Source organism: Dipodomys ordii, unplaced genomic scaffold, assembly GCF_000151885.1.
Source record: "Dipodomys ordii isolate 6190 unplaced genomic scaffold, Dord_2.0 Scaffold191, whole genome shotgun sequence".
Classification (NCBI taxonomy): Eukaryota; Metazoa; Chordata; class Mammalia; order Rodentia; family Heteromyidae; genus Dipodomys; species Dipodomys ordii.
This window is the reverse complement of record NW_012267407.1, coordinates 768,788-790,789: the sequence shown is the minus strand read 5'-3', so window position 1 is coordinate 790,789 and position 22,002 is coordinate 768,788. Positions and strand designations below refer to the sequence as shown.

The window sequence follows — 22,002 nt, the reverse complement described above, 5'->3', positions numbered from 1 at the left end:
TTTCCTAGGCAGAGACCCTGGTGACAAAATGTGCTGGCATTCTAGTACTCCAGCCACACCTCTACTTCTGACTTTTTGATGGGTCATTGGAGATAAGACTCTCTTGGACTTTGCTGCCCAGGTTGGCTTTGAACTTTGCTCCTCAGATCTCTGCCTTCAGCATAGCTAGGATGAGAGGCAGGGGCCTGGCCCGGCCCCTTCTGGGACTCAAGTGTCTGGATCAAGCATTCACATTTATTTATTTATTTATTCTGACATTTCTGGAATTTGAGCTTGTTTGGATTCCTTGCTAGATTGAGACTCTACAACTTGATCCAGTGCCCAGACTGTTTCTTAACTGAAATTTGACCCATTAGTAGCTTAAAAGTAAAGAAGAAGAAGAAGAAGAAGGAGAAGGAGAAGAAGAAGAAGGAGAAGGAGAAGAAGAAAAGAAGAAGAAGAGGAAGGAAGAGAAGAAGAAGAAGTTGAAGTTGGCAGGGCACTGGTGGCTCATACCTCTCATCCTAACTACCCAGAAGGCTGAGATCTGAGGATGGAGATTCAAAGCCAGCCCTTTTCTGCCCGGGCTGGCTTTGAACCGTGATCCTCAGATCTCAGCCTCCTGAGTAGCTAGGATTACAGGCGTGAGCCACCAGCGCCCGGCTCCCAAAACATTCTTGGTCCGTACTCTCTGCTAAATTGCAGTCTGTGTGGTCTTGGACTGTGTATCTCCTCTTCCTGTCTCAAGGCACCCATTCTCATACAGGGGGCTCCCCCCAAACTCGCTTGGCAGAGACAATCATGAGCCTGGAAAGAGGCTGCCGGTCCGTCCAACTGGGCTAGAAATGCCGGCAATTTATTGAGGGTGCTGAAAGCTAAAAGAGAGAAAGCATGGGATGTGGGCTGCAAGATGGGAGGGCTCAAACATTGGGCAGAGGCAGGCAGGGAGGAAGAACCCGGGGGTTGAAGGCTTGACCCTGCCTTATTTCCCCAGGTCAAGCAAAACAGCAGGTGCTTGACCTCAGGCAGGTCATTCAGTGGGTGAGCTGGCTGAGAGTTCCTTTACCTTAAGTGGAGCATTCCCTCCTGGGCCTGGCCAAAGGCAGGTATCCTTGGCCCCCAGGAGACCATAGCATGTTTTTTTTTTTATTTCCTGTTTCCTCATTAAGACCAATATAAGCCTGACCCCAACTCCTCCTCTTCCCACAACCTCCATTGCCACAGGAAGGTTGCTTGTCTTTTGCAACCAAAATAAACAGTTCTTGTCTAAGGCAAGAGTTCCACCTGTTCTTTCTCCTCCATGTTCTTTTTCTTTGGTGGGGGAGGGGTTCGGTCGTGGGGCCTGAACTTCTGGGCCTGGGCGCTGTCCCTCAGCTCTTCAGCTCAAGGCTAGAGCTCTACCACTTGAGCCACAGTGCCACTTCTGGCTTTTTTTTCCTCTTTGCTTATATGGTGCTGAGGAATAGAACCCAGGCTGTGCCTCAGGCATTCAAGGCAAGCGCTCTCCCACCGAGCCACCTTCCCAGCCTGCCTTCTCCATGTTCTTAACTGCGCTCATGCTGTAGTGTTGAAAGCCCAGGTCCCGAGAAAATCGAGATTTCCCCTGAAGGAATCTTGGAGACGGGAAGCAGGTGAAGGGGAAGGGAGGGGATTACATAACAGGTGTGAGGTTTTCTTTGGGGATGGTAAAAATGTCTCCCAAGTCCACAGCAGGGATGGTTGCACAATTGTTCATTCTGGTACCGTACACTGCTGTACACTCTGGAATGATTACAGGAGTGAATTTTACCCCTAAAGAAACAACAAACAACAAAACATTGCTTATGCCTTTTGCCTGAGTCTCCAGCCCCCAGCTGCACAGCTTCAGAGAAACAGGCTCCACCCAAACCTGAACTCCACCCTCCCCTTCACAAAGAAAGGAGAATTCTCTGGGGGGGGGGCGGGTTCTTGAGGATCGTTCCTCATTCCTGCTCTCCACCCAGACCAAAACCCCACCCTGCCAACCCACTATCTCCAGAGACCAGCTGCCTTGAGGAATACCACGTGCCCGCCCCCAGTCCCAGAACGGTATTAGGGTGCCCTTGAACCAGAACAGGTGCCATTTCTCCCTCTATTGCCTCTGCAGGCAATAGACCCCTTTGTTGTATGTGACTGTGTCCCCGTGGTCTTGGAATCGTGAGCTGCCATAATCAGCCTCCTGAGTAGCTAGGATTACAGGCGAGAACAACTAGCACTAGGCAATGATTATCACCACTTTCTTCTTCTTTGTGTTTTAAAATAAGGTTTAAGACCATAAATATAGTCTTTTTATAACTTTTAAAGTTATAAATGTAGCTTTAAGTGAGAGAGAGAAAAAAAAAAAGACAAGGGATCCAAAGTAGCTAAAGCTTGCAGATCTGCACCCCTGGGATTTTTCTGAATACTTTTGAGTATATGAGAAATACTTCAGTAGATCAGAAAAAACACACTGCTTGCAAAGCAGCACACTTAATCAATTAATTTCCTCTCATTCACCTGGAAATGTAAAGTGATATATATATGTACTTATTTAGGTGCGGATACTGGGAGCTTGAACTTGGCCTGGGCACTAGTCCCTGAGCTCAAGGCTGGAGCTCATACCACTTGAGCCACACACGGCTCTACTTCCTGTATTTGGGGGGTAAAGTGGAGATAAGAATGTCACGGACTGCCTGGATGGATTTCGAACCGCCATCCTTAGATCCCAGCCTCCTGGGTAGCTGCAATCGCAGGCGTGGGCCCCCGGCACGGTGGACAGGTGGAAGGGGCAGCCTGGGCGGCTTGGGCAGGTCCCCCCCCCCCCGACGTCCATCCAGGACAAAGAACTCGCCCCGCCCCGCATCATGCGAGGCCCAGGAAAACATAGCTAAGTGGAAAACAAACACAAAGACAGCCGGCCCCGCGGGTGAACGTGTGCTGCCTCTAGGACCGGGAGCCAGGCAGTGATCCACCTTAAACGGGGCTCCCCGAGGGGCGCCCCCCGGGTCAGAGCTGGTCTCCAGGCTCTCACTCACTTCTCGGCCTCCGCAGTTCATCTCCCAGGAGAATCCCCCTGAGAACTTGTGGATACACATTTCTAAAATGGAACAAGCTAATTGGAAATAGGAGGGGAAGAAAAGAGAACACTGTAGCCAGGACTTGTGGACACACATTTCTAAAATGGAACAAGCTAATTGGAAGTAGGAGGGGAAGAAAAGAGAACACTGTAGCCAGGCAGGGCTGTCAATAAAGTTCGGTCGCCTTGGCAACGCCAGGTCTCCCGGGGGCGGAGGCGATAGAAGCGCGCGCTCATTCTTCTACCCGCCTCCCAGCCATCCCGGATTTCTTCCTCCTGTGGCTGAAAAGGAATAGGAAGGCCGAGACTCTATGGTGACGAGCGGAGACCTTAGCCAATGAAAGGATAAGTCGTCCTGAAATCTACCAATCGTATAAGTTCTAGGCCGGCAAAGCCCGCCCTCTCTCCATTTGGACCTGGATAACCCGACCCGAGTATCTCTCGGAGCGACGGCACTTTTGGCCAATGAGAACGATGATTGGGTGCAGGATAGGAGGAGGCGTGACGAGTTTCCATGGTAACAAGTGACTGACGGCAGCCTGAGCCACTGGCAATAGTTCATTGGGCTAATTGGCAGCACGGTGTGGCGAGGTTTTGTTGAAGCATTGACGGCGGGGGGTTGGGAGGGGGAGAGGAAAAGGAAGACTAGGCCAATAGGCGCGGCGCGAGCTCCATGGCAACCGAAGAGTGGCAGCGGGCTTAGCCAATAGGAGGCTATGGCGGCCGTGCGGCGCGGGACCTCGAGGCTTGCTGGGCGTGGGGGGGTGGTGGAGGGGAGAGTCGGCGCGACCCGGTCTGGCCGAGAGCTGGAGGCAGTGGGTGGTGCTGGCGGCGTCGGCGGCGTGGGTGCCCGAGAAGGAGGAGGAGGAGAAGCGGGTGAGGGGCGGCGCGGGGTCGGTCTCTGAGTCCCATCTCGGTCTCCGCGCGTCCCGGTCGTCCTCCCCCCCCCGCCCCGGCTGCCCCCAACCCTTCCTCGCGCCCGGGGTGCCCAGGTCTCAGGGCCCTCAGGTTCCTCGGTTTCACGGCCCCTTTCCGGTACTTCCTTTTTGAATCCCCGGCGCCTTTCCCCCACTTCTCACCAGGTGTCTCCTTGCGCCCCAGGGTCGGCTCCGACCCCCCCCCACACACTCCGACCTCCCGGCACCTCGGGGATCTTTCTCTGCACTCCCGGCTTTTCCCTGACCCCCCCTTCCCATAGCCCCCGGACCTCTTCCCCCGCACCCCGCGGTCCTTCCGGGCCCCTCTCTCGGTTCCCAGGATTTACCCCCGATTCTTCTTAAGCCCCCGGACCCCCTCCCCCTTCTCCCCGCCCCTCTCTACGTTCTCAGGATTTTCTCTAACCCCAGGCTTTCCTCCTCACCTCTAGGCCTTTCTCTTCTCAGCTCCCGGACCTCCCTTTCCCGTACCTCAGGGTCTGCCCTAACCTTACCCCCGCCACCCCCCCAGCCTTCTAGATCCTAAGATCCCCCTTCCACCCCCACATTTCCCCTCCTGGGCCTTTCAGCCCCCGGCTTTTCCTGTCGCCTCTATCGCTTTTCTCCCTGGACCCCCGAGCTCTCCCCGAAGTTCTCTCCTGAGACCCCTCAGGGTCCCCCCCCCCCGTTCTGGATCCTCCCACCCGGGCCTGGCTTTCTCGGCCGCCTCCAGCCCTCTCTGCCGTCCTGACCCCTGCCCCAGGCTTCTCTTTGTAGCCCTCCATTGCACTCTGCCCGGCTCTGTTTTGTCTTTACCCACAAACGGCTCCAGGTTTCCTCGAACTCCCCTGCTGTGCTTTGGCGGTCCTTTGGTTTGCCTCCAGCCTTCCTGTCTCTTCCAGATCTTTCTTCCAGCGGCTCTAGCTTCTGATGTCTCCCCCTCCTTGCCGGGCCCCATCTACCCCTCTCCCAGGGCACAGGTGGGCCTGAGGTGCTCATGTACTGGGTTGGGGTCAGGGTTTTCCCCTAGTGTTAGGGTTTGCTTTGTTTTTCTTAATTTCTTTTTTTTCTTTCGAGCTGTCCTGTCTCTCCAGTTCCCCCTCCAGCTTTTGTCCTTAGTCCCCCCCCCACACCTTGGAGAGGGAGCAGGTGCTGTATCCCTCCTCCAGTCCCCATAACCCTCCCCTAGGCTGCCTGGGGCTTCACCCAAGGCTCCTGAGCACTTCCTAGGGTGTCTGGGGATGGGAGGAGGGCAACCAGACAGGCAGGAAGTGCAGCCTGATTTCCTCAGTGAGTGCTAAACCTTTGGGGTTATCCAGACTGCCAATTAACCCACCTTCCCTGGGTCCCTGGGGGCTTGTCTCCACACGTGCTGCCCTACTGTACCAGCCTCTCCTCCCCCCCAAGGAGGCTGTGTATCTAGGAGGTTGTGTGTGTTCAATCGGCAGCTGCCTGGCTACAGAAGGGGCTGGCGTGGCAAGTCCTCACCGTGCTGCCTTTCTGGTGGGGTTTCTACTGTTTGAAATACTTATTGCAGCATCATCCTCACGTGGAGCCCCGAACGTCAGCCTTGTTCTCTGGTTCTGTGCTACAGATGAGCAGAGCTCAGGGCCTGCCGGCCTCCCTGGCAGCCTCTGAGTGGCACAGGGCAAGGCTCCTGCTCTGTGCCGGAGGCAGCATGGTCTTCCGGGCACCATGGGCCCTGACAGAGTAACAGCCCGGGAACTGTGCGAGAACGACGACCTGGCCACCAGCCTGGTCCTCGACCCCTACCTTGGCTTCTGTACCCATAAGATGAACATCAGGTGAGGCGGCCTAGGGAGAGGGCGTGCCTGGGACCCCTCCTCTTGTCACCCGTGCCCCTCAGCCCATCCCGCTGCTCCAGGTGGGGCTGGGCTGGGAAGGCCCTGGTCCCCAAGCTTGCCCTATCCCCCAGCCCCATGCCCCCCCTGCGGCGCCAACACCACCTTCGCGCGGCACTAGAAGCTTTCCTGAGGCGGCGTGACCTGGAGGCTGCGTACCAGGCCCTGACGCTGGGAGGCTGGAAGATCCACTACTTCCAGAGCCGGGGCCCACGGCAGGAGGCCGCCCTCAAGACCCATGTGAGGGAGCCCTTCCCCCTGACCTGTGCCCACCATTCTCGGCTCCTGACTGCCCAGTCCCTGCCACAGCCAAGGCTGCTCCCAGAATCCTGGGGAGGGGGGGCGGTTCTAAGAAGCGGTTCATCCTCTCCCTTTGATGGATGAGGCCATTGAGGCCCCTAGAGGAGATAGGAGGCCCTGGATCACATAGCTGGTAGCAGAACAGGCCTGTCCCCAGAGAGGGCCCTTCACTGCTGGCTCTCTGCCCACCTCCTCAGAGCACCCCCCCCCCATTCTTCACCCCTCAGGTGTTCCGCTACCTTCGCGCCTTCCTGCCAGAAAGCGGCTTTGCCATCTTGCCCTGTACCCGCTACTCTATGGAGACCAATGGAGCCAAGATTGTGTCCACCCGTGCTTGGTATGGGAGGGGCTGTCGGGAGAGGGGATGCGGGGTCTCCTGGAGTGGGGAGTAGGAGGACACAGGGATCTGATAGACTTGAGACAGAGGACACAGTGTCAGACCTGGCCCCTTGGTGCCTCCCCTGCCTCTCCCCCCCCCCCCGGGCTCCTGGGTGCAAGGCCTGTGTCTCCACCAGGACTGGGAAGTGGTGAACACCCGGAGCCCATAGCCTGGCCTCTTGACAGGAAGAAGAACGAGAAGCTGGAACTGCTGGTGGGCTGTGTGGCAGAGCTGCGGGAGGCAGATGAGGGGCTGCTGAGGGCTGGTGAGAATGACTTCAGCATTATGTACTCCACCCGAAAACGGAGCACCCAGCTGTGGCTCGGCCCAGCTGCCTTCATCAACCATGGTGAGCTCCGTGGGGAGGGATGCTGGGCAGGGAGCGGACCGGGCTGCCCTCTCCCTTGCTCACTGGTCTCTCTTCTCTCTCACATACCTGGCCGGCTCCAGATTGCAAACCCAACTGCAAGGTGAGACCTACAGCCTGGGAGGTGGGAGTATGTGGAAACCCAGGGCAGGGTGTTTCTGGTCAGTAAAGGGGCCCAAGCCAGGCCAATGGCTTGTGCCTGGCATCCCAGTTACTCAGGAGGCTGAGAATTTTGAGGTACAGAGCCAGCCTGGGAAGGGAAATTCATGAGACTTATCTCTAGCTTACCATCCGAAAACCGGAAATAGAGCTGTGGCTTAGAGTGGTAGAGTGCTAGGCAAAAAAGCTCAAGAATACCACTCAGGCCCTCAGTTCGAGCCCTAATAACATATGTATGTACAGGTGCACACATTGAGCTGGAGAAAGGACACAGACCTCAGGGGAGGGAGAGGGAGGGGAAAGAAGGGGAGTTATTGCCCTGGAGGTGATGGGCTCTAGGGCAGGAGAGACAGGGGAGAGCTTGGCCACAGGCTACCAAGCCAGGGAAGAGTGCAGTGGGAGCATGGTTGCTGCCATCCCTCTGTGCTGCTGGTGGTCAGGTTAGCCCGTCCTGCAAGGTGGAGGACACTGGTGAGCCAGTGGGTCATGAGAGGGACAGGCCCCGGGCAAAGCAGCTACCCCTGACTGGTGCTATGGTGAAGCTGTGGCCTAAATTGTTAGATGAGCCTGGGGTCAAGTCGGCCTGTTCTGAGCCCCGGGCCAGGGTGCTGAGTGGGCTTGGCCCCAGTTTGTGCCCACAGATGGGAACGCAGCTTGTGTCAAGGTGCTTCGGGACATCGAGCCGGGGGATGAGGTGACGTGCTTCTACGGCGAGGGTTTCTTTGGAGAGAAGAATGAGCACTGTGAATGCTATACCTGCGAGAGGTAGGTGCAACCAGGACAGGCAGGGTTTGGATGGGCCGGCCCACCCTGAGGGTCAGGAGTCCCTCTGGCCCTGAGTATCCATCCCAGCCTCTCCATGTTCCTTGTGTGCCTGCACCCTGTTCCCCAGGAGGGGCGAAGGAGCCTTCCGTCTGCGGCCCCAGGATCCTCGGCTGCCTCCACAACCCCCGGACAAGTACGAGCTCCGGGAGACTAAGCAGCGGCTGCAGCAAGGCCAGGATGGCGGTCAGCAGAGCCAGCTCAGCCCCCAGGCCTGTGCTCACCTATCCCTGCTGCGCCGGGACCCCTTCTGTGGTGAGCAAAAGCTGTACAACATTCCTCCCCTGCCTGCCTTTGGCCAGTTGCTCTTCTGAGGAGCATGGTGCAGAGCTGGCCTCTTCCAAAGGGGGATCTGTCCAGGCCCTACTGAGCTGACCTTTCTTCTCTCCCCCTTTTTCCTCTCCTGTACCACCCCAGCGGCCTGCCAGCCCCTCTGCCTGCCACCTGGACGCTCCCACCTGGACAGTTTGCCCCTCTGGCTCCAGTGGCTGCCCCAGGCCCAGCCCCGGACACGCCCCCGGAAGCGCCGACGCCCCCGGCCCCACCCAGCCCCAGAGTCCCCCATCCTTCGCAACGCCCGCATCTCCCTGCACCAGTGGGGAGGCTGCGGCCCCCACTGTCTCCTGCAGGCTGAAGCCATAGTGGCCTTGGGCCTGCCCCCTCGCTCGTGCTGGGCTTCCCAGGAGGACTGGCGCTGGGCCCGGCACTACGGGCTGCCCTGCGTGGTGCGGGTCAGCCTTCACCGCCTGGCCTCAGCCCCACCAGCTGCCCCTGCCTCTGCCACTGGGACCCTTGACCCTGACACCATCCCTGTCCCTATCCCCAAGCAGGCCCTGGCTTTTGCTCCTTTTGCCCCTCACAAGCGCCTGCGTCTGGTGGTCAGCCATGGCTCCATTGACCTGGACATCAACAGTGATGAGCTGTGATGGCCTGGGCAGGGAGCCCCAGGCACCAGTGGCAGCCACCTTGCCTGCCTGCAAGGAGTCCTGGGACCTTTAGGAAAGAGCTGACCCTTGACTCGGGCACAGCTCTCAGCTGGGAAGGGGGCTGGCTAAGGACACCAGGGATGGAGTCCCTTGTCTTTTGTGACTGCTGACCCCTGAGCCAACCCAGCAGGGAGCCCGGGCTATTCCATTTACCCTACCCCCATCTCAGGATTGCAGGAGCCAACACTCACTACCCCTTCCTCCCCAGGGAGCCAAGCCATAAAGGGGTGGGGACCACCCATGGCATCTCCCCGGGAGCCCAGGCCTCAGGAGGTAGAGCTGTCCCATGGCAGGGAGTGGATTTGCTCTTAGCTCTGCAGATGTCTGGAAAGAGGTCGGGGAGGTGGGGGGCATATCCCCACCCCTTGTGGTCTCAGGGAGGCCAGGTGCAACCTCTTTTCTCATGGTGCTATCCCTGGTGCTACTGGGGTGTGGGGGACCTCCCACACCTAATGGGGTATGTTGGAGATTGGAAGCACTTGAACTTTTTATTTTATTAAAACCTTGTTATAAGCAGTACCTCCTGTCTTATTTGGTTTATGTTTTAGGGGATGCAGGAGGGTGAGATCTCGTCCTAGATGAGGGGGTGGCAGCATTGGCCTTAGCCTGATTTCCCTCCTTCATGAAGCTGACTCCATTATCAGAAGCAGCAGTGTTCGGTTAGAGGAAGGGCCCCACTTCCACCCCCATGAATTACTGGCTAGGCATTAGAACATGGCAAAGCCGGGCACAGGTGGCTTATCTCTATAATCCTAGCTACTCAGGAGGCTGAGATATGAGGATCCTGGATCAAAGCCAGCCCAAGCAGGAAAGGCCAGGAGACTCATCTCAAATTAACAACCAGAAAACCAGAAGTGGTGCTGTGGTTCAAGTGGTAGAGTGCTTGCACTAAGCCAAGAGCTGAGGGAAGGTGCCAGGCCCTGACTGACCAAAAAAAAAGACCACCTTAGCAGTTAGTCAAGCATGGTGGTGTTCACCTTTTGTCCTGACTGGAAGGCAAACTTTGGATTGCTTGTCAAGAGGCCTGCCAAGCAAAGGGTAGTGAACCTAGTATTAAAAACAGAAGGGTGGAGCCAGGCACCAGTGACTCAAGCCTGTAATCCTAGATGCTCAGGAAGCCGAGATCTGAGGATCGTGGTTCAAAGCCAGCCCAGGCAGGGAACTCTGTGAGCCTTATCTCTAATACACCACCAGAAAACCGGAAGTGGCACTGTGGCTCAAGCGGTAGAGCACTCACCTTGAGCTGAAGAGCCCAGGGACAGTGCCCAGGCCCAGAGTTCAAGCCCCACGGCCGACAAAAAAAAGGAAGGGCGGGGCTGGGAGTGTGGCTAGTAGTAGAGTGCTTGCCTATCATACATGAAGCACTGGGTTCGACTGCTCTACCACCTATACAAAAAATGCCTGAAGGGTTGCTGTGACTCAAGTGATAGCTTTGAGCAAAATTAGTTCAGGGACAGTGCCCAGGCCCTGAGTTCAAGCCCCAAGACTGGAAGAAGAAAAAAAAAGGGTTCCAGGTGCCGGTGGCTCACGCCTGTAAACCTAGCTACTAAGGAGGCTGAGATCTGAGGATCACGTTTCAAAGCCAGCCAGGGCAGTAAAGTTCGTGGAAAGACAGCATGTCCAGTGTCCAGTAAGGGGAAGAGAGTAGCAAAAGAAGCACTAGCAGCAACACTACTTTATTTCCGGATTAGAGACTGCAAAGCCGAGGTCACCCGGGGGCTCTGGGACAAACTGGGCTCACTGAGGTCGATGCTGCCCGCTCAGATTTTGCCTGGGAAGGTCCCCTCCTTGATCTGCTCAGTCCAGCGCTGCACCTGAGGAAGCAGGAAGCAGGGCACAAGCTCAGGCTCAGCCCCAGCCCTCCACCTTCTCCATCCGGTGCCCCTCTTCGGGCTCACCCAGCTGCTGGGGCACAGCGAGCGGTACACACGCAAGTAGTACTCGCAGGGCCGCAAGTCCTTTCCCCGACGGCTCATGTTCTTTATGCAGCGGTGGTAGTCTGCGGATGAGCATGGGGGCGGGGTCAGGGTTTAAGCCACGCCCTATCAACAGGCCACGTCCCACATCCTTCCATCCAGGCTGTCCAGTTCAGGCCCGGCTTCTCCTGGCCCCGCCCCTCCCCGGCTGCTCCGATTTTTTTCCCCGAGCCCCGCCCCCAGACTGCGGCCGCGCCTGCTCTCCACCCCAACGGTCCCGCGACTCTTCAGGTGGGCTTCCCCTTCCTGCCTCCCCTCGACCCTCGGCCCTGCTCCCCTCAAACCCGGCTCCCCGGGTCTCACCCAGGAAGTTCTGGTAGCAGTTACGGGTCTGGTTCTGGTTAGGGAAGCGCGGGTCAAAGGGTGGCGTCCATTTCTCCGTGTGGGGCATCTGGGCTGCCACATCTAACATCCACAGATGAGGGTCCTGCAGGACGGAATGGGGGGCTCCGTGGGACCTAAGGGGTGCCCCTCGCTCCTGAGCCCACCAGAAACCCCACCTGTCCTGCCCTTACCAGAATGTCGTCCACCAGTCACGGGTCAGCTGGGCCTGTGGTGGCAGCAGTGGCCCCTGGCATCCGAGTGGGGGCAGGGCCTCCCACTACGACCCTCGGGTCGGATTGGCCGGGAGCTCAGGAGCTCTGGCCAATGAGAACCGCGGGGTGGACTTGCAGGGCGGGGTCCTGTTAAGGCCCCTCCCTCCCGGGCTGCAGGACCCCCTGCGGGATACACACACACACACACACACACACACACTCTCTCTCTCTCTCCCCTCTCTCTCTCCCCTCTCTCTCTCTCTCTCTCTCTCTCTCTCTCCTCTCTCTCTCTCTCTCTCTCTCTCTCTCTCTCTCTCTTACAGAGGCGCAACTCGGACTGAGTCTCAGGCGTTTAATCGCCTCGGGCTCTCCCCGTTCCCCCACCCCCATGTATAAACGTATAGACAGCTCTGGCCTCTGCCCGAGAGGGAGTACCCCCGTCCAGCCTCTTGGTACTCTTGCTTCTTACAGCAGGGTGCCCAGCACCCTGGGGCCTGTGGAGGAAGGGGGAGTGGGTGGCGCCGTCCTGGTTACGAGCTCTCCGCCGGTGCCGGGGTCATTGCTAGGTCTAAGGCCGGTCTCGGGGTCCTTGGGGTACCCGGCCCCGCTGGGCCCCTCCGGACAGTTTGCTGACTGAGGGCAGTGGCAACCTGCTGCTTAAAGTGTTGGATGGAGCTGCTTGCTGCAGGGAGAGAAGCGAGCAGCTGTGGGGGGTCGACCCACGGGGAGATGGGCGCCCCAAAATCACACTCCCAGCCTCGTACTACCCGCACCCCTATCTAGCTCTAGAACATTCTCAACACCCTGAAGAGAAAGGACCAATATGCTAGCATTCATCCTTTATTTTTCCATCTCTGGTTCCTGAAAACCACCCATCCACTTCATCCCCTTCGTGAGTGTCTCTGTCCTTGTCTTGTGTGTCTGTGTGCATGCACCAGTACTAGGGTTTGAACTCAGATTCTGGGCACTGTCCCTTAGTTCTTTTGCTCAAGGTTGGCATTCTTTGTTGTGCCAGTCCTGGGGCTTGAACTCAGGGCCTAGGCGCTGTCCCTCAGCTCTTCAGCTCAAGGCTCGCGCTCTACCATTTGAGCCACAGCGCCGCCACTTCTGGCTTTTTCTTTTTTTTTTTTTTGGGTCCAGTCGTGGGGCCTGAACTCTGGGCCTAGGCACTGTCCTTCAGCTCTTCAGCTCAAGGCTAGCGCTCTACCACTTGAGTCACAGCGCCACTTCCGGGTTTTTTCTTTTTGCTTATGTGGTGCTGAGGAATCAAACCCAGGGCTTCAGGCATGCAAGGCAAGCGCTCTACCACTGAGCCAACTTCCCAGCCCTCTGGCTTTTTCTGCTTATGTGGTGCGAGGAATCAAACCCAGGGCCTCATGTATGTAAGGCAAACTACCACTGAGCCACATTCTCAGACTCTCATCTACCTCTTGAGCCCCAGCTCCACTTCTGGTTTTTTTACTGGTTAATTGGAGATAAGAATCTCAGACTTTCCTGCTTAGGCTAGCTTTGAAACTAGATCCTCAGATCTCAGCCTCCTGAGTAGCTGGGATTACAGGCATGAGCCATCGCTGTCCAGTTCTCTTTCAGATCTTTTTTTTTTTTTTTTTTGGTCAGTCGTGGGGCTTGAACTCTGGGCCTGGGCGCTGTCCCTCAGCTCTTCAACTCAAGGCGAGCGCTCTACCACTTGAGCTACAGCGCCACTTCCGGTTTTCTGGTGGTTTATTGGAGATAGGAGTCTCACGGTCTCTCCTGCCCGGGCTGGCTTTGAACCGTGATCCTCAGATCTCAGCCTTCTGCGTAGCTAGGATTACAGGCGTGAGCCACCAGCGCCCGGCTCTCTTTCAGATCTTAACACAAATGACCCAACCTCCACTAGGTAATTGGCACCATGCATTGTAAGCTGTTTAGCAGCATGCCCATTCTCTTATCCACTGGGCACTGGCAGCAAGCCTCCCTGCTAATACCATTACTGGTGGAGGCCGTAGCTCTACTGCCTAGAACAGTGCCTGGCCAGTCAGTCACACTTGCTGTGCACTGACATGAACTAGGAGTTCAGCAGTGAGTGTAAAAGGGTGTGCTTAACATGTTGAGTAGTGAGTGTTAGAGGGTGTGCTTATTATGTTTGAGTAGCGAGTGTTAGGGAGGGAGTGTGCTTAGCATGTCTGAGGCCCTGGGGTTAATCACCAGCAGACCCCCAAAAAGGACAGAAAGAGAGAGAGAATATGAATAATGGAATTGGACCTAAACATTGGCTGCTAAGCCCCAAGTACCTGGCTGAAGGCTGAGCCAGGCCTGGCTCCTCCAGTGTCTTCTCCTCTGGGGTTGTCCCAGCCAATGCCCCAACCCTGGAGGTGGAGGGTTCTTGTGGCAGGTCCTCCCACTGGGAGGACCGGACTATCTGCGTGTTGTCAGATACAGGCAGGTTGCTGGTGGGCCCTGTGGAAGGCCCCACGGGGTCCCTGAGTGGCTGGGTGTCCATCCACTGCGGGGTGTCCTCCTCCCCAGTGGGGGACTGGTCCTCAGCCTTCGCTGGCATCTTCAGCAGAGACAGCTGGCTGGGGCAGAGGGGCAGATCAGCCGCAGGCATAGGGAAGGTCGGGGTGTCCTTGGAGAGCCAGGAGGACAGTGTGACGTGGGCGGGCTTCGGGTGCTCCTCTCTGGAGCTGGCTGCGATGATCAGCTTGGCGAGGGCGATCCCCTCCATGGAGAAGGGCCTGTTGTGCTCCTTCAGGGGACCCCTGAGCACCACCTCCTGGGTCTGCACCCACCGCTGCCTCTGCTCCACCTCCTTGGACCTCAGGTTGGGCAGGTCCAGCACCACCTCCTCCTTCACCTTGTGCACCGCGTTCTCCAGCTTCTCCCTGCCCTCGAGGGCCTCCAGGGCCAGCTCTCTCGTGCGGCTAATGAGGAGCTCCTTGGACTCCTTCTTGGCTGTGGCGTGGGGCAGCTCCAGGGACCTGGTCGTGGTCCTCAACTCCACCACTTGCGTTCCCTGGGCACCCCAAAACACCACTTGTTCAAGTTTTCCTCTAGATGGGGCCCCCTCCAGCTTGTGTTCTTCGGAGATGATGGCATCTGCCCCGGCCGGATCCGGTGGTGGTGGTGAGGCCCAAGGGGTGGGCGGGACCACAGGTTCCTTCCTGGGGGCAGGGGGTGCCAGGGGTTTCCGGGTCACAGCAGGGGCCTGTGGCCCCTTCTGGGGCCTGGGCAGGGCCTTCTGGGGCAGAGCAGGGACAACAGGGACCTTCAAAGAGGAGTTTTGGAGGGCTGGGGTTTTTGGGGGAACAGCTAATCCAGGGGGGGCCTTATGAGGGAGCCCAGATACAGCTGGGGCCTTCTGGAATGGTGTGTGAGGGGAGGCAGCCGCCCCCCTCCCAAGCTGCTCCTTGGTGAAGGGAGCCCTAGGGGCTGAGGGAGCCTTCTTGGTGGGCAGGGGTCCCTGGGGCTGAGAGACTTTAGGCGTAGCCTTTTTGCCAGACCTGAGGGCAGAGGGGTGGGGTGGGAAGAGGTGGAGGGCAGGAGAGCCCAGGTAAGGGCCCAGGGAGGAGGATGTCACAGTGCTGGACTCAGGGTCCATGAGCTCATCCAGGTCCTGGTGCCAGAGAAGCATGTCCAGGTGGTCACAGGAGTCCAGGAAGGGGAGCTCGGGCCTGTTGCTGGAGATGCAGTGCACTGGGGTCTCAATCAAGCCCCGCGGGCCCAGGGCTCCCTCCGAGTCAGACATGCAAGCCTGTGGAGGGTGGGGGCACCATCAGTCCCACTGCCCTCTCATACCCCCATATCTCAGGGGTCTAGCCTTCCTTCCCCCATCACACCCCCATCTCAGGGGTCCATCCAGCCTTCCCCCATCACACACACCCATCTCAGGGGTCCAGCCTCCCCCCATCACACCCTTCATCTCAGGAGTCCAGCCTCCCCCCCATCACACACCCCATCTCAGGGGTCCACCCTTCCTCCCATTACTCTCCATTTCGGGGGTTCAGCCTCCCCCCATCACACCCTTCATCTCAGGGGTCCAGGCCAAGCTCTTCCTAGACCCAAGGGATCTGGACCCCAGTCTCCTCCCTCAGACCCAGGGGTCCAGACCCAGCCTCTTCTCTCAGACCCAGGGGTCCAGACCCAGCCTCCACTCTCAGACCCAGGGGTTCAGACCTCAGTCCTCTAGGCTCCCCAGGACCCCAGAGAGCACCCTCCCCCAGCCCTCCAGGTGCCTGTGTAACTGGCCTTGGAGGACGAGTGTGACTGATTGATGGTATTGGAGATGATGCTGAAGATGGTGCGGATGGTGATGCTGGTCTTGTCTGTGTGGAGAGATATCAGCCTTAGTCCTCTTAGGAGAGGCTCAGAGCTGCCAAAGGTCCATAGGAGCAGAGGAAGAGAGTTTCTTACCTGGAAGTTGGATCTGGGTGATATTCCTGTCTGATCTGGCCTCTGGGTGTGACCTGTGGAGCAAGGTTGCCGAGGGACATGGGCAGCACCTGCCTGGAGCCCTCGCCCCTCCCTGTGCCATGGGCAGAAGCCCCCTGCTCACTGCTTTCTCAGGTCTTTCTTCTTAATATCAGCACGCTCCAGCCTTGGCCACATGGTTGGCATCGAACCCCCCACAGCCTGGGACTTGAAAGTGCGCTTGAGGGTGGGATGGGGAGAGGGAGGGGGTGGTCAGAAGAGGGGCAGCCCAGGCCCCACCCTCTGGGCCTGGCTGGCTGGCCTACCTTGGCCCCACCCCACCCCAAGGCCCACTAGGCTGCCCACCTTGGCCTTTTGATTCTGAGCAGCTGGCGTCTTGTAAGGAAAGGTGGGCACACACACCTCCTCTGGGAAAAGAGGTGGAGAGACGTGAGTGGACACAGGGTGGGGGGCTCAGGGCCCAGATGCTGAGGTCCTGTCCCCCCACTCAGGGTAGCTGGAGTACAGAGGATGGTGGCCACGCCAAGCGGAGGCCAGAGTTTTCTCACCTGTGGAGTCCCGTGGGCATTGCACCTGTGGACAAGGAGGGCGCAGTCAGGCCCTGGCCAAGTTGGCACTGACCCTATCCCTCCTTCCTCAGCCCCTCCCCGCCCCCCAGGCCCAACAGTCTGGGGTCCCAGTTCCTTCCCCTGCAGAATCTGGAGAGCCACCACCCCAGAGAGCCATTGGGTTGGGGTCGAACCTGGAGGCGCCAGGTGGAAGCAGGGGCTGCATCCAAGGGCTGGCCCGGGGGCGGGAGGTGCAAGGTCCTGGGGGCCCAGGTGGTGGCTGGCTCCCGGAGCAGGTTGATGAGGTAGATCCAGCGGTCAAACAGGAAGCCCAGCTCGTGGTCTGGGGCGTCCAGCTCCAGGTAGTAGTAGCGGCCAGTGGCCAGGCGCAGCTTCAGGCGCCAGCTGTGCATGTTGTGGACGTAGAGGTGGACGAGGTCCAGTGGGATCATCCTGGGAGGTGGGAGTCAGCCAGCTGGAGCTAGGGGGAAGGGGGGCTGGGGGCAGAGGGCTGGGGGGGGCGGGGAGGCACCTGGACAGCAGCAGGCTGGAGCGGTCCCGGCCCTCCGGGGGCCGGGCAATGAGCAGGGTGTCAGGGAGCACCAGGCCGGGCAGGGAGGCCGCCACGCCCATAGTCAGTCTGTTGGCTCTGTGGTGCACGAACACGGGGCCCCCACTGCTTGTCACCTGGGTGGCCGGGGAGTGGGGCTGGGACCGATCCTTCTTCCAGCATGCCTCAAGCCCCCTCCCCAGCCTACCTTTCCAGGTCCTCCCTCCCTCCTCCTTCTCCCCCCCCACACAGACCCTTGCCTTCCCCCCAGCCCCCAGGGCACAGGGCGCGGGGACCTGGACAAAGTTACTCTCGAACATGGGCAGTGGGCGGAGGGGCAAGTACTCTCCCCTCTGCAGCGTCTTCTGCAGCTCCCCCAGGATGGGGACCCACTTCAGGTGCGGCTGGGAGGGTCGTGCACGCCGGCTGCTCCACAGGCGCTTCATGATGGCTGCAGGAGTGGGGGATTCAGGGCCCTAGGCCCCGGGCGTGCCCTGCATTCTCCCCCTGCTCTCTCCCCCTCCCCTCCCACCCTATCCCACCCTCCGGCCTTGGCCCCTGGAGCCTCACAGGTACCACACGGAGCTCAGCACTCAGAGTGGCGCTGTCCCGGGAAGGGAGGCTCAGCCAGCTGTGGCCATGGCTCTGCAGGGGGCAGCACTGGGCTGTGGGAGGAGCCTTTGGTGGGGGCTTTGTGACCTCACGGGACACCCTGGGGACCTTTCCTGGGAACTCTCCTGGGGCTTCATTCTCGGAGGACAAGGCCTATAGTCTTGGGGGCTGTGAGAGTCAGAACTCAGGCCCAGAGTGGGTGCCTCACTTGAACTCCTGGCAACACAGGGCCCCCTGGGGGCTCTGTCTGGGTTACTGGAACTGGATCAGTGACCAAGGGTTTGATTCAGTGGCATCTCTTCGGCTGGGCCGTGCTGTAGACTCAGGATAAAACTTAAACTCCTGCCAAGCCTTAGTTTCCCCATGGAAATGGAGCTTGAACACTGAACCATACAGAAATGGACACCATAGGCCAGGCCTGATGGATTCGTGCCTGTAATCCCAGCACATCAGAGGCAGAGGCAAAAGAGCTGTGAGTCCCAGGTTAGCTTGAGAAAACCAAGAGCTGGCCGCTCACCGGGTGTGCACCAGCCCCAGGTCCCATCCCCAGCACCCCATTCCAAGTACAAAACAGAGGGACAGTACCTTTGGGGTGAGTGCGAGTGGAGCAGAGCCTCGGGGGTCCCTCTCTCCCATCTGAGCCTCAACTGTGAAACAGTATTTGAGGATTCAGGGAAATTGGCACTGCCCTGAGCAAGGGTTCCAATAATGGGGGGGGGGGTTGGCCCTGTGAGGCGTTTTAAAAACCATTGGAAATGGGAGGCTGAGGAAGTGGTGCTGTGGCTCAAGTAGAGCGCTTGCCTTGAGCTGAAGAGCTTAGGGACAGTGCCCAGGCCCAGAGTTCAAGCCCCATGACTGACAAAATAAAAGGGGATAGGCTGATTTTTGGACATCCTAAAAATAGTGTTTATTATTTTTAAATGTGTTGCACGAAATACAGTCATGGTAGAAATTCTGAACAAATACAGAGAAGCACAAACAATCAAAGTCCAACACAATCCCTCCCTGAGCCAGTCACTGGCAACATTCCCCTGTGTGTGCAAAAAAAACACCCACAGGGTGAGAAAACAAGCCCAGGACCACACGGAAGACGGGGAAGGAGGGTATCTTTGGTCTCTCTGGAGCTTCCCTGTCTAGGAGCTGCGCAGGCCCCACTAGGGGCCTTGTCTTGCCATAGATCACTGCCATTCCCCCCCTCCCCCATGGATATGTGTGAACGTCTTTCCGATTTACCATGCTGGACACTGTCAAAATGAACCACCTAGAGCTACAAAGCTGCCAGGCATGGGATGACCTTCTGGAACCTTCCATGAAATATTTATCAAGGGCCTATGATGTGCGGGGCACCGAGTGAGGCCAAGACCTCACTCTGAGCCACCAGCCATGCGCCTCTCCCTCTTTGCCCACTAAGCACCAAACCCCAGGTCCCGGGCCCTACCGCCTTTGGTGAAATCACGCCTGAGTGGATGACGCAGAACAAATCATCCCTTTCCTCTGTCTCACAAAGGTCTCACACTCTTTTTTCTTTCTTTTTTCTTTTTTTTTGTACAAAAACCCAGGCTTTCTTGTCCCCTCCCTCCCATTCCTAATATAAAAAGTAATTGTTTAATAAATAATAAATGAGCCTGCCCAGGCCCAGAGAGAAAGGAGCCAGGAAGCCTCTATGGAAAGATCCAAGAATCCAGGACCCTGGTTTCTCCGCCCCCCCCCCCAGGAGGCTGCCTGCCCTTCCCACCCTGTAAATAAATAAGTATAAATAAGGCACAGGTGTCCCCTTGCCCAGGTCTCCTGGAGGGACTGTGTATCTAACTAGGTGGGGGGCATGGTGGAGGGGGAGCAGTACGCCCTGACTGCCACACCCCCAGTGCTGAAATAAATAAATAAATAAGATCTGGCATCGCAGGGCAGTTGTGGCCTTGGGCCAGGTCACAGCCGGGTCTTCAGCAGCAGCAGGCCACGTACAGCCCAGTCCAGAGTGAGATGCAGCCCTCCAAGGATGGCGTGGGCTGCCCTGATGCTCCCCCATGGCGAGGTGGGGGGACCCAGGGGCACAGGCGGCTGGTCCAGGGATGCCTGGGGCAAGGCCAAGTGGGATACCTGTTAGGAGGGAAACAGGTTAGTGAAAGGCAGGGAAGAGGTCTGGGAAGGTGGCTCAGTGGTAGAGTGCTTGCCTTGCATGACTGAGGCCCTGGGTTCAATTCCCCAGCACCACATAAGCAAAAAGAAAAAAGCCGAAGTGGCGCTATGGCTCAAGGGGTAGAGCACTATCCTTGAGCTGAAGAGCTGAGGGACAGCGCCCAGGCCCAGAGTTCAGGCCCCATGACCGGACCCCCACCCAAAAAAAAAAGAAAGGCAGGGAAGAGCAAAGGAGTGGGGACAGGGTTCTGGGGGCTGCCAGGCTGCCTAGCTGCAATCTCTCTTCGGGAACTTGGCTTCAGAAATTGAAGCAGAAGCCAGGTGCCAGAGGCTCAGGCCTGTGATCCCAGCTACTCAGGAGGCTGAGATCTGAAGATCGCAGTTCAAAGCCAGCCTGGGCAGGAAAGCCCCTGAGACTCTTATCTCCATTGAACCACCACCAGAAAACCGGAAGTGGCGCTGTGGCTCAAGTGGTAGAGCGCTCATCTTGAGCTGAAGAGCTGAGGGACAGCGCCCAGGCCAGAGCCATGACTGACAAAAAGAAAAAAAAAAAATCAAAGGGGAGTGTCTGGTGTCAGTGGCTCATGCCAGTAATCCTAGCTACTCAGGAGGCTGACATCTGAGAATCATGGTTCAAAGCCAGCCCCAACATGAGAGTCCACTTAACCACCAAAAAAACCACAAGTAGAGCTGTGTCTCAAGTGGTAAAGCACTAGCCTTGAGAAAAAAAAAAAAAAAAGCTCAGGGACAGTGCCCAGGATGAGCCTCAGTACATACACACATACACATATATACACACACACATACACACATTGAAGCTGCATTCCAAAGGTTTGTCATCTGAAGGCCTGGCTTCTAGGGTCATGTTTTGGGGCTTGGGTGGTTGGGGCTGGAATTGTAGAGCTAGGTGTGTCTAGGTACAATGTCTTGGGCCTGTGGGCACAAGTCTAGGGTCAGGCTCAGGATCCCAGGGTTAAAGTCTTAGATGTAGCTAACGTTTCTGGGACCAAGACCAGGGATTCATGGGTTTGGAGCTTGGAACTGGAACTTGAGGTCTGAGGTCTTTGAAGTCAGGTCAGGAATCCAAGTCTGAAGTCTTTGGGTCTCAGGGCCTTGGGTCTGGAATTTTGGAAGTCAGGGTGTTGGGTTCTGCAGGGCTTCTAATCAGACCTCTTGTTTCAGGGTTTATTTCCTTGAAAAGGAGACAGTAGGTCCTAGAGACTTGTTTCTGGGGTTGATGGTTTGAAGCCATCAGGTTCTTGAGACCTAGCAGGGTCAGGTCTTGATTCTTGGGGCTGTGGCTGTGAGATGTGGGGACCTCAGGGCAGGATCTGGGGTCTTGGGACTGCAGGTTGGTGCTGGTTTGTGTCTCAGAGCCTCAGGTTTGTGGGGGGGGGAGGGGTGAGCTGGAGCTTTGGGTCATGATCTCAGGAATGAAACTGTCAGTTCAGGGAGGAATCTTGGGGTCTAGGGGCTTGGGGGCTGGGATTCTGGAGACTGTCTCCTCTGATGGTGAGGTCACAGGATCTCCGGGAACATGTGGAGTATCTGGCCAGCATTCTGGGACTGAGGGGCCTCAGGACCCTGGGTGTGTCAGGCTCACAGCTCAGGTCTGGGGTCTGGCTTCCAGAACTGGACTAGGACCCTGGGTGTGAGAGCTCAACCTCAGGCCCTAGCTGTGGGGGTGTAAAGATTCAGAGCCAGGCCATACCAAGAGCTGCAGCCGCCGCAGGAGCAGGTCTAGCCGTGCCTGCAAGGCACCCAGCTCGGGCTCCAAGGTCCTCAGGGAAGGGCCACCTGCCCGGCGTAGCCACTGCACGTGCCGCAGGTAGGACAGCAGGTCCACGCGAAGCCTTGTCAGCACCCCTGGCAACTGAGGCCCACCATTGGGCATTAGGGAGCACCTGGTCTGTTCCCCGGCCCTCCCCACACCCCACCCTGTGTGGCCCCAGCCCTCCCTATCTGCTACCTGCAGGGCTCCCAGGGCTCCTGCGCTCATGGCCAAGGTGGGCAAAGAATCCAGACTGTGGTCTCCGTCAGCTGGGAACTTGTCTCTCTGGGGAGAAAGAAGCTGTGAGGAGACTCCCTTCCCTCCCCCAGACCCCTCTTCTGGCTCTGCCACCCTGGGTAGAGCTGTCCAGGTGGCTGGTGTACAGATCTCCGAGAGCCTCTGCTCTCCACCCTCTGCCAGCCGGCCTCCACCATCTCCTCTATCTCTCCCGCCTCCTCCCATCTCCGGCTCCTACCAGTAGTGCAGCCAGCTGCCGGGTGTCGGCCAGGAGCGAGCGCGTTAGGAGGACCGCGCTGTCCACCTCGGCCCTGGGGTCGGTCGGGGCTCGAGCAGAGCCAGAAGGTGGCCCAGGGCCCACCACTCCGTCTGGCCAGAGGGTCAT

General features: G+C 57.9%; 4 protein-coding genes across 4 annotated transcripts; 1 reads left to right on the top strand and 3 right to left on the bottom strand.

The window, feature by feature from the left end:
- Positions 1–3,843: 3,843 nt before the first annotated feature.
- Suv420h2 (suppressor of variegation 4-20 homolog 2 (Drosophila)) lies at positions 3,844–9,351 on the top strand. Its single transcript, XM_013034546.1, has 9 exons — positions 3,844–3,928; positions 5,561–5,771; positions 5,903–6,068; positions 6,356–6,465; positions 6,693–6,856; positions 6,958–6,977; positions 7,662–7,798; positions 7,926–8,110; positions 8,273–9,351. The coding sequence occupies exons 2-9, from the start codon at positions 5,662–5,664 to the stop codon at positions 8,779–8,781; spliced, it is 1,401 nt and encodes a 466-aa protein (XP_012890000.1). The 5' UTR covers positions 3,844–3,928; positions 5,561–5,661; the 3' UTR covers positions 8,782–9,351.
- Positions 9,352–10,521: 1,170 nt separating this feature from the next.
- Positions 10,522–11,571, bottom strand: LOC105999527 (cytochrome c oxidase subunit 6B2). Its single transcript, XM_013034560.1, has 4 exons — positions 11,333–11,571; positions 11,121–11,244; positions 10,740–10,840; positions 10,522–10,655 (listed from the first exon to the last, which is right to left on the bottom strand). Exons 2-4 carry the CDS (start codon positions 11,227–11,229, stop codon positions 10,602–10,604), a joined length of 264 nt encoding a protein of 87 aa, XP_012890014.1. The 5' UTR covers positions 11,230–11,244; positions 11,333–11,571; the 3' UTR covers positions 10,522–10,601.
- A 106-nt stretch (positions 11,572–11,677) lies between these two features.
- Positions 11,678–17,307, bottom strand: Fam71e2 (family with sequence similarity 71, member E2). The gene is made up of 9 exons (XM_013034530.1): positions 17,158–17,307; positions 16,844–16,998; positions 16,487–16,764; positions 16,108–16,170; positions 15,888–15,990; positions 15,746–15,798; positions 15,581–15,657; positions 13,627–15,086; positions 11,678–12,035 (listed from the first exon to the last, which is right to left on the bottom strand). Exons 1-9 carry the CDS (start codon positions 17,305–17,307, stop codon positions 12,011–12,013), a joined length of 2,364 nt encoding a protein of 787 aa, XP_012889984.1. The 3' UTR covers positions 11,678–12,010.
- Positions 17,308–19,399: 2,092 nt separating this feature from the next.
- On the bottom strand, positions 19,400–22,002 carry Il11 (interleukin 11). Its single transcript, XM_013034561.1, has 4 exons — positions 21,856–22,002; positions 21,579–21,665; positions 21,321–21,482; positions 19,400–19,570 (listed from the first exon to the last, which is right to left on the bottom strand). Exons 1-4 carry the CDS (start codon positions 22,000–22,002, stop codon positions 19,400–19,402), a joined length of 567 nt encoding a protein of 188 aa, XP_012890015.1.

Excerpts from the sequence above, each read along its gene's own strand:
- LOC105999527 (XM_013034560.1), bottom strand. The coding sequence starts at position 11,229 with ATGTTAGATGTGGCAGCCCAGATGCCCCACACGGAGAAATGGACGCCA. Across the intron at positions 10,841-11,120 it reads CTGCTACCAGAACTTCCTGG|ACTACCACCGCTGCATAAAG; the intron begins GTGAGACCCGGG and ends GCTCATCCGCAG. Across the intron at positions 10,656-10,739 it reads CGCTGTGCCCCAGCAGCTGG|GTGCAGCGCTGGACTGAGCA; the intron begins GTGAGCCCGAAG and ends CTGCTTCCTCAG.
- Suv420h2 (XM_013034546.1), top strand. The coding sequence starts at position 5,662 with ATGGGCCCTGACAGAGTAACAGCCCGGGAACTGTGCGAGAACGACGAC. Across the intron at positions 6,978-7,661 it reads ATTGCAAACCCAACTGCAAG|TTTGTGCCCACAGATGGGAA; the intron begins GTGAGACCTACA and ends GCTTGGCCCCAG. Across the intron at positions 7,799-7,925 it reads GAATGCTATACCTGCGAGAG|GAGGGGCGAAGGAGCCTTCC; the intron begins GTAGGTGCAACC and ends CCTGTTCCCCAG.
- Fam71e2 (XM_013034530.1), bottom strand. The coding sequence starts at position 17,307 with ATGAAGCGCCTGTGGAGCAGCCGGCGTGCACGACCCTCCCAGCCGCAC. Across the intron at positions 16,999-17,157 it reads TCGAGAGTAACTTTGTCCAG|GTGACAAGCAGTGGGGGCCC; the intron begins GTCCCCGCGCCC and ends CCGGCCACCCAG. Across the intron at positions 15,799-15,887 it reads AAGAAAGACCTGAGAAAGCA|GTCACACCCAGAGGCCAGAT; the intron begins GTGAGCAGGGGG and ends CTTGCTCCACAG.
- Il11 (XM_013034561.1), bottom strand. The coding sequence starts at position 22,002 with ATGACCCTCTGGCCAGACGGAGTGGTGGGCCCTGGGCCACCTTCTGGC. Across the intron at positions 21,483-21,578 it reads GAGCCCTGGGAGCCCTGCAG|TTGCCAGGGGTGCTGACAAG; the intron begins GTAGCAGATAGG and ends GGTGGGCCTCAG. Across the intron at positions 19,571-21,320 it reads TGCGGCGGCTGCAGCTCTTG|GTATCCCACTTGGCCTTGCC; the intron begins GTATGGCCTGGC and ends CCCTCCTAACAG.